We start from the raw sequence: 9,994 nt of genomic DNA on the forward strand, positions 1-9,994 counted from the left end.
TGATTAAAAATATATATCATTTTAATAAATAAAACCCTCGCAACAAAGTGGACTTTGAGCCATGGCACTTCACACAGAGCCGGGGGGGGAACAGAACGGTTTCTATTTTTCCCTCCGAAACTGAACTGCCTGGTGAGGGTGGTGCAAGCCCCCCTCCTGAAGCGAAATGTGACAAACGGAGTCCTCAAACAGAGCTTTGTGTGAGGGGGGGTCCAGGGGTGGGGGGGTCAGGACCCAGAGGTCTGAGGTCACGCTGAGGTCACGCTGAGGGCAGTCCAGCCATCAGTGCCAAAGACAGGTCCCGGGGCTGTCCCTTCTGAACGCCTGCAGAGAAAGAGACGAAACAAGCTTCCCTACCACTCTACATCTCTCTCCCTCTCTTCTTTCTCTCCTTTCCTGGCTGTCGATTTTCTTGATGTCTTTTCGGTGGCGTGGAGAACTGCGTCTCGTTTTTTCCTGTCCGGCTGCCAGACCATGCTCCAGATGTCTCCGTACTTTTTTACACTTCCCCTTCACCCCACGGTTCCAAATTCAGTTGAAATGGTAGTAGTCTAATCCCTCTGTCAGCTTGAGGGAGAGCAGGTTTTCCTCCAATGCTCCACCTGTCATATCCTGGGAGAGAAAAAAAAAGGAATACAGAGAAAAAAAGGAGAGAGGGAGGGAGAGAGGGAGAGAAAAGGAAACGGATCAAACAAAAACAACCGTGGAACGAAATAAATCAGGGTTTGTAATTTTCCCCCGGAGGCGAAGAGCGAGCGAAACTTGGCACAGCCAGCGAAAGGCGTGCTACGCTGACGCGCTACGCTAACACACTACGCTAACGTGCTAACAGGGGGTTCAGGGCTGAACAGGAGGCCCACTGTGGCACTGATGGTGGGGAACACCATCAGGCAGGGGTGGGGGTGGGGGGTGAGCAGGTTCGGGGGGGGTCAGGTAGGTGTAATCTGCTGGCAACGGCTGCCAAATGCATATATCAGGCACAATGGATGTGTCATACTCGCAAAGGTATGTTTGTCCAAAAACAACAAAACAATATGAGTACAGTACAACCAAAAAAAGTGGGGGAAAAAAAGTAAGACCCACAGGTTGTACCCTCTCCCTCAAAAAAAGGGCCCCGATGTGGCATGCTGTTCCCCCAGCTAGCCTCCAACCATTGGCTTGTGTTTATTGGCCAGCGTTAGCTCCTTAATGTATTGAGAGGCTTAACATAGTCAGAAAATCATTGGGATATTTCAGCAATTGCACAATAACTTAAAAGAAAAGATGACTGAGTCATCCAAGCAAAGCTGGAACAAATTGTGTCTCATTTGCTGTTTGTCTAGAATAGAAAACAAGGTACTCCAGTCTATGAGCAAGCATTTAGGAAAAAAAAACAAGGTGGAGCTGAAACCAGACAGTCATTAGGGGAGTGTTACAGACAGAAAACAAAGACAAAAAACAGTTAAAAAAAAACAACAAACAGTGCCTTCAGATCTAGATTTACAGGTAAGGAAAAAAAACGTAGTCATACTCCTCACCATTGCATTACATTATTGGCATTTGGCAGACGCTCTTATCCAGAGTGACGCACAGTTGATTAGACTAAGCAGGAGACAATCCTCCCCTGGAGCAATGCAGGGTTAAGGGCCTTGCTCAAGGGCCCAACGGCAGTGCGGAACTTATTGTGGCTACATCAACCACCGACCTTGCGTGTCCCAGTCATTCACCTTAACCACTACGCTACAATACCAAATACACACGTACCACAGTGAGGCCAGGTATGCATCTTGCGATAGATATGGTAGGACTGTCTCGGAAAGCACATTCTTTTCACTGACACAAACACGACAATGCCTCGCCATGGGACTCTCCCTCACAGTGACAGAATACACGGCAAAACACTGAAGTAAATACCTTATCAGAAAGCTCAGAACTGCACGATATATGAGGTAGGAAACAAATAGTTATGGCTTTCACATACTGCAATATCATTTTCCATAAAACATTTTATACATGCTATTTTGGAGTACCTTATTCTGACACTTAAAATGAAGGGAGAAATATATGCTTTTGATAAAAAAATAATAATAATTGATGAATTGAAATAAAATAATTGTTCAGAGAAGTAGAAGTTAAAGAATGATAATTTCTGAAAAACTGACACATAGACGGACAGACACAAACACACGAAAGTCACAAACACGCGGACCCTGGCGCACACGATCAGCTGAAATATCCGGGGGGACGTGACTCATTCGGAGAATGCGCCAGCCGGCTCCACATTCCCCACAATCCACGGAGTCCTGGGAGGACAAAAGCGCCTCTTTTCCCGGCCCGGGGAGCGTTACCCGAGGAGATGCTGGCGTGGTAAAAACCCTCCTCCCCTCCGCCTCCTCCGCCTCCACCCTGCGACTCCCAGACCGCCACGCCGTATCAGCGCTCAGCACCACCCACGCCCAATCGCTGCCCGACGCTACGCCCAGTCGCAGCCCGACGCTACGCCCAATCGCTGCCCGACGCTACGCCCAATCGCTGCCCGATGCTACGCCCAATCGCTGCCCAACGCTACGCCCAGTCGCTGCCCGACGCTACGCCCAATCGCTGCCCGACGCTACACCCAATCGCTGCCCGACGCTACGCCCAGTCGCTGCCCGACGCTACACCCAACCGCTGCCCGACGCTACGCCCAACCGCTGCCCGACGCTACGCCCAACCGCTGCCCGACGCTACGCCCAACCGCTGCCCGACGCTACGCCCAGTCGGTGCCCGACGCTACGCCCAATCGCTGCCCGACGCTACGCCCAGTCGCTGCCCGACGCTACGCCCAGTCGCTGCCCGAGGCTACACCCAATCGCTGCCCGACGCTACGCCCAGTCGCTGCCCGACGCTACACCCAATCGCTGCCCGACGCTACGCCCAACCGCTGCCCGACGCTACGCCCAACCGCTGCCCGACGCTACGCCCAACCGCTGCCCGACGCTACGCCCAGTCGCTGCCCGACGCTACACCCAATCGCTGCCCGACGCCACGCCCAGTCGCTGCCCGACGCTACGCCCAGTCGCTGCCCGACGCTACGCCCAACCGCTGCCCGACGCTACGCCCAATCGCTGCCCGACGCTACGCCCAGTCGCTGCCCGACGCTACGCCCAGTCGCTGCCCGACGCTACATCCAATCGCTGCCCGACGCTACGCCCAGTCGCTGCCCGACGCTACGCCCAGTCGCTGCCCGACGCTACACCCAAACGCTGCCCGACGCTACGCCCAACCGCTGCCCGACGCTACGCCCAACCGCTGCCCGACGCTACGCCCAACCGCTGCCCGACGCTACGCCCAATCGCTGCCCGACGCTACGCCCAGTCGCTGCCCGACGCTACGCCCAGTCGCTGCCCGACGCTACGCCCAGTCGCTGCCCGACGCTACGCCCAGTCGCTGCCCGACGCTACGCCCAGTCGCTGCCCGACGCTACACCCAATCGCTGCCCGACGCTACGCCCAACCGCTGCCCGACGCTACGCCCAACCGCTGCCCGACGCTACGCCCAACCGCTGCCCGACGCTACGCCCAATCGCTGCCCGACGCTACGCCCAATCGCTGCCCGACGCTACGCCCAATCGCTGCCCGACGCTACGCCCCGGAACTGGGCTTCGGCTGCAGCAGGTCCGCGGATCGATAGCAAGACAGCAAAAAAAAAAAAAAAGAAAAAAAAAAAGCCAATTTCAAACCCAGGAGTGAGAGGGACAGAGAGAGAGAGAGGGGGGAGGAGGGACAGAGGAGATAAATATGGATGGAGATAGGGAGGGATGAAAAGAGAGAGAGACAGAGGGAGGGAGTGGATAAGGGAAGGAGGGAGATGAAGGCAGGGAGGGAGAAGGAGATGGAGATAGAGATGGAGGGAGGGAGGGAGGGAGAAAGATGGAGAGATGGAGAGAGAGATGGAGAGAGGGAAAGAGAGATGGAGGGAGGGAGAGAGGGTTTAACAGGGAGGAAAGAACGGAGACCCAACAGGTGCAGAATAAAATAACAGCTTCAGCTGATCGAATGCTGAGTAACAACAAAGACCAGGCTTTGATGCATTTTGTTGCTGCCAGATGATTGGCTGAATTCTGGAACATTCTGGAACATTCTGGAACATTCTGGAACATTCTGGAACAGGTCTACCTAATAAAGTGCTCAGTGAGTGTATATGCATACATTCTTATTTCTCCATGTGGAGAAGTCTTTTACAAGCATTGTAAAAGAGTTTTCTCTGTTCTTCACAAACACGTCGGGCTTTCCGGAGACGTTTTCCCCCGCAGATGTTTCGGTTTTCCAGCGACACCGTATATTTGTTTTTCGTGGGCATGCAGGTTCCTCGGACATATGTTTCCTTTTTTTCGCAGACGTGCCAGTTTTCCGGAGATACGCATTATTCCCCCCGCAGACGCCCCTGCAAGGCTTCACGCCCGTGTGTCAGAGCCCAGGTCAGCACGTGGGGGAAAAACGATCTGTGATTGCAGCTCGCAAATTACCGTAATTGGAACTATTAGCCGAGCCATTATCATTTCTGAGGTCCCGATCTCATAATTCGATAAACGTGCGACTCGCCGCGTCCTGGAACAATCTGCCCGACAGGCAGGTAATTAGGCAGCGTTCTGGGTCTGGTTGGCGAGGCTGGCTCTGACTCCTGGAGCAGATGTCGCGCGGTGAGCAGCTCTGATGTGTGTGTGCGCGGGGAGGCGGTCTGCGACGCGGGCTTCCCGTTTGCCTGTCCGTACCCTACGCCTGTTCCTCTCAGGCTCTGAAGGGCCGCAGCGTCCCGCGATGCCCTGCGGACGGCGCTGAACACCCGCGACCGGGGGAACCGGGCGCGTAGCGAGCCGGAAGGCGCCGGGAGCCCAGTCGTGTTTTTAGAAGAGAGGCCTGCTCCTCCAAACCATTCTGTTCCTCTGAGCCGCTCCTCTGAACCATTCTGCTCCTCTGAACTGCTCCACTGAACCATTCTGCTCCTCCCAACTGCTCTGCTCCTCCAAACCATTCTGTTCCTCTAAACCGCTCCACTGAACCATTCTGCTCCTCCCAACTGCTCTGCTCCTCCAAACCATTCTGCTCCTCTGAGCCACTCCACTGAACCATTCTGCTCCTCCGGACCACTCAGCTCCTCTGAACCGCTCCTCCGGACCGCTCAGCTCCTCTGAACCGCTCCTCCGGACCGCTCCTCTGAACCGCTCTCCCCCCCTGACCGGACCACCGTCACACACACAACGCCCCGCCAGTGAACACAGCGTCTCTGTCCCGCCATGATCAGAGTGCTGTCTCCGTTCATTTCCTGTGGGGTGTCTCCCCCCCGGCTTTGACCCAAATATCCCTGCCCCGCGGCGCAGACACACAGGATAGGGAGTTATTATGCAATTAGGGTGATTAGTGCCAAGTCTGGCAGGCCAGAGGGGGGGGGTGGACAGGCTGCTGCTAAAAATATCTACACCAAAACAGTCAGGGTGAGGAGAGGTGCAAAACCTCCATCTTTCAGTTTCTCTCTAAAATAGACACACGCACTCTGTCTCAGTTGGACTGACACACACACACACACACACACACACAAAATCCCTGTAATTCTCTCCGTCAAACACACCTTCTCCCTTTTCTTTCTTTTTTCTCATTGTCAGACAGACAGACAGACAGACAGACACACATACAGAACATGCTGGTCCCTGTCAGCAATGTAGGAATTAAGACAGCTCTAAACGCTGACATGGACCTTTATAACACATCATTTTACATTTACATTTTAGTCATTTGGCAGACGCTTTTAATACAAAGCGACTTACAAGTGCATAGGTTCTTCCACAAGTTAAAGCATCACATCCATAACTAGTTAAATACACACGAAGGGCTGTTCCAAACAAAAATACAGTCATCGTAAGTGACATTTTTTATATATTTTTTTGCATGAGCTACGCGGCAGTTATTTATGGACACACTCCGCATGACGCCGGGAGAATTATATACCTCCATCAGCAGGAGACTTTCACTTCAAATTAAAAGTCTGTATTTCAAACGGTTTCATTCCCTCAAAATGTGGGTTATAGCTGTGTCATGTGAATCCTTGCTGTGTCTATTTTAACTTTGCTGTGGCCAAACTGACCCCCGGGGCCAAAAACAATCAACCGAAGTAAGTAAGGGCATCTCTCCTGAAGCTCGCTTACCAGCTTCACACACACGATGAATGGGGGAGACGCCTCTCTGAAGTGCTGCACAGGAACTCTGGGCTTTGTTCGCTCCTAAAGAGGGGAGGGAGAGAGGGAGGGAGAAAGGGAGAGAGGGAGAGAGAGGGAGAGAGAGGGAGGAAGAGAGGGAGACGGAGAGAAAGAGGGAAGGAGAGAAAGAAGGATGGAGGAAGAGAGGGAGAGACAGAGGGAGGGAGGGAGAGCGAGACAGAGGGAGGGAGAGAGGGAGAGAAAGAGAGGGAGGGAGAGAGGTAGACGGAGAGAAAGAGGGAAGGAGAGAAAGAAGGATGGAGGAAGAGAGGGAGAGACAGAGGGAGGGAGGGAGATCGAGACAGAGGGAGGGAGAGAGGGAGAGACAGAGGGAGGGAGAGAGGGAGAGACAGAGGGAGGGAGAGAAAGGGAGAAAAGGGAAAGAAAGAGGGAGATATGGATGGAGAGAATAAAAGGAGGGATGGGGGAGAGAGAGAGAGACAGACAGGATTGTGAAAGAGTGATCTGGACCATGACCGGAGCAGGATTACCCTCCCCTCTGTGTTCAGGGTGTGGTCTGATGCAGCCTGTCTAACAGGAACAGGTGGTGATGTAATGCACTGGTGGGGGGGGGGGGGGGGGGGGGGGGGGCAAAATGGCAGCCGTGCATCACCCAGATGGCTGCCACACATTGGAGGTGGTTGAGGCAAGTTTCCTCCTCATCACTGCTGTAAAGTGCTGAGTGTCTAGAAAAGCGTTATATAAATGCAACAATCTATCTATGATTCTGTGAGTCCGATTCTGTGATTCTGTGATTCTGTGAGTCTGATTCTGTGATTCTGTGATTCTGTGAGTCCGATTCAGTGATTCTGTGATTCTGTGAGTCCGATTCTGTGATTCTGTGAGTCTGATTCTGTGATTCTGTGATTCTGTGAGTCCGATTCAGTGATTCTGTGATTCTGTGAGTCCGATTCTGTGATTCTGTGATTCTGTGAGTCTGATTCTGTGATTCTGTGGTTCTGTGAGTCCGATTCTGTGATTCTGTGATTCTGTGAGTCTGATTCTGTGATTCTGTGATTCTGTGAGTCTGATTCTGTGATTCTGTGATTCTGTGAGTCTGATTCTGTGATTCTGTGATTCTGTGAGTCTGATTCTGTGATTCTGTGATTCTGTGAGTCCGATTCTGTGATTCTGTGATATGGCATGGAGATGGCCCTAAAGACGTAACCTACCTCAGACTCCTCGTAGGTATAGAACCCTTTTTTGATCTTGTTTTCATCCACGTCACAGAACGCCTTCACCTGAAAAACACCGTGTAAGGGGGTGGTTACACACACATTTTCGCAGTTGAGTCACTACATTGCATTACAACAATCACTTGTCCACAGAACATGAGTAAAACTCTCAGGAAGAGTGTGTGTATGTGTGTGTGTGTGAGCGTGCGTGTGTATGTGCATGTGTGTGTATATGCGTGTGTGTGTGTGAGCGTGCGTGTGTATGTGCATGTGTGTGTATATGCGTGTGTGTGTGTGTGTGTGTGTGTGTGTGTATGTGCATGTGTGTGTATATGCGTGTGTGTGTGTGTGTGTGTGCGTAAGTGTACATGCGTGTGAGTGTATACTGCTGTATAACTGGCTGAGACGGCATTTCTCCAATAACCAACAAAATTGGTCCACTGTCTCAGACATGCAGAAACCCCATTGGTCCACTGTCTCAGACATGCAGAAACCCCATTGGTCCACTGTCTCAGACATGCAGAAACCCCATTGGTCCACTGTCTCAGACATGCAGAAACCCCATTGGTCCACTGTCTCAGACATGCAGAAACCCCATTGGTCCACTGTCTCAGATATGCAGAAACCCCATTGGTCCACTGTCACAGATATGCAGAAACCCCATTGGTCCACAGTCTCAGACATGCAGAAACCCCATTGGTCCAGTGTCTCAGATATGCAGAAACCCCATTGGTCCAGTCTCAGACATGCAGAAACCCCATTGGTCCAGTCTCAGACATGCAGAAACCCCATTGGTCCAGTCTGAGATATGCAGAAACCCCATTGGTCCACTGTCTCAGATATGAGTGAAAACAGGGGCTGATGTCGGCCTTGAGTGAGCTGCGAGTTTTGGTTCCTGTTTTCAGCGCCGGAGAGAGCAAACCCACCCCACATTGTACAACCACTCAAATCCTTATCTGCAGCCGCGCGCATGTGCCCTCACCTTCTTCCGATTGGCTGGACTCAAGCTGCGGTACAGCTTCCGCCCCTGCTTCCCAGCATTCCATATGGTAAAGGAATCCCATTGGCTGAGGACCCGTTCCTGCAGGAACGCCACTCGGAGATTCCACATGGTCTCCCTGGGAACATAAAGAGGAGAATGATGGGATTCTGGGATGGGCGGTGGAGCCCTCTCTTCCTCATTCCTGTCTCCCCTCTACTTCCCAAACTGGGATTTATGACGTGTTACATTAGACACACACACACACGCGCACTCACACACATATTTACACACGCACTCACACACACTCTCGCATGCACATACATTCTCACTGACACACACGCACGCGCACACACACGCGCATACTTACACACACACACACACACACACACACACTCTGACTTACTAACACACACAGCTGCTTTTTATATCAATGACACTCTGCCAGCTCTCCTTCTCACTCTCCTTTTTTCTCTCTCCCTCACTCATTCTCTCTCCCTCCCTCCCTCAATCACTCTCTCTCACTCTCTCCCTCACTCTCTCTCCCTCACTTCCTTCCCTCATTTCTCTAAAAATGGCCGATCAGCAGCCAGTCTCCCGGCCCTGTCATCGTTGCCCTGGTTACAGTCATCACAGAGTCACACGCCGGGTGTCTGATGCACAGTGACTGATGCCTGTGTCATGGGGGGGGCAGACTGTACGCTTCCTCAGCGTTTAAATTACAATTCTGCAGTTTCCCCTCATAACACGGCCAATGTCACTTCTCCTCCCACAGCGCTCCCGCCAGCCCAGACCGGAACCCGTCTGCTTCACCCAGCTCTGCGGAGGTACTGAAGCACTTTCCATGACATTACATTAATGGCATTTGGCAGACACTCTTATCCAGAGCGACATACAGTTGATTAGACTAAGCAGGAGACAATCCCCTGGAGCAATGCAGGGTTAAGGGCCTTGCTCAAGGGCCCAACGGCTGTGCGGATCTTAGTGTGGCTACACCGGGATTAGAACCACCGACCTTGCGTGTCCCAGTCATTTACCTTAACCACTACGCTACAGGCCCACCTACTTTCCAAAGTAGCCTACAGGAAACACTTTAACCCTGTGGACACCGATATGTATCCCTGCACACTGCTGGCACTATTTTCACCAGTGTTCACTAGTGTTCCAAGAGCAAAAGTGCTATCTCACGCGTGTGCACAAGAAAAAAGTCATCGTCATGTCCACACACAAAGTCGGACAATAATTATGTATTCAGCAAGTCATGCACGTAGCGCTCAAGAGAATAAGCAGACATATTAAAACCAAGGCAAAGCACCAACGCAGATATCCAGTCCTATGAATTCGTCTTCACCTTAACATCAGGTGAGCAAACCATGAGACCTTTACTTTCTGCTGTGGTTTTCATTTTCATGTGTTCGGATAAACCGTGATAAAAAAGACTTCCAAATAATGTCGAGTGCCTTGGATTCACGCTGGTGTCGAAGTGAACTACAACATAGTTTTCCACTTATTTCATAAATGACATATTTTGTACTTCCAGACACACATCTCTACTTTCCACATCTTTGTTGAAGTTGTGATAACTGCATTTCCATCACAGAAGCGAAAGGTAATAGCTGAAAACAGGAA

At 51.8% G+C, this 9,994-nt stretch overlaps 1 protein-coding gene across 2 annotated transcripts in view; it reads right to left on the minus strand.

The window, feature by feature from the left end:
• The window catches only part of b3gntl1 (UDP-GlcNAc:betaGal beta-1,3-N-acetylglucosaminyltransferase-like 1), a 75,367-nt gene continuing 65,373 nt past the window's right edge, over positions 1–9,994 (minus strand). For both annotated transcript variants that reach the window (XM_061232266.1, XM_061232265.1), the window contains 4 exons: positions 8,369–8,504; positions 7,384–7,452; positions 6,161–6,235; positions 1–612 (listed from right to left, as the gene is read on the minus strand). In XM_061232266.1, coding sequence (XP_061088250.1) covers positions 532–612; positions 6,161–6,235; positions 7,384–7,452; positions 8,369–8,504 — 361 coding nt within the window. In that variant the 3' untranslated portion in view covers positions 1–531. The remainder of the gene's footprint in view (positions 613–6,160; positions 6,236–7,383; positions 7,453–8,368; positions 8,505–9,994) is intronic.

The sequence above is a fragment of the Conger conger genome, chromosome 2 (genome assembly GCF_963514075.1).
Source record: "Conger conger chromosome 2, fConCon1.1, whole genome shotgun sequence".
Classification (NCBI taxonomy): Eukaryota; Metazoa; Chordata; class Actinopteri; order Anguilliformes; family Congridae; genus Conger; species Conger conger.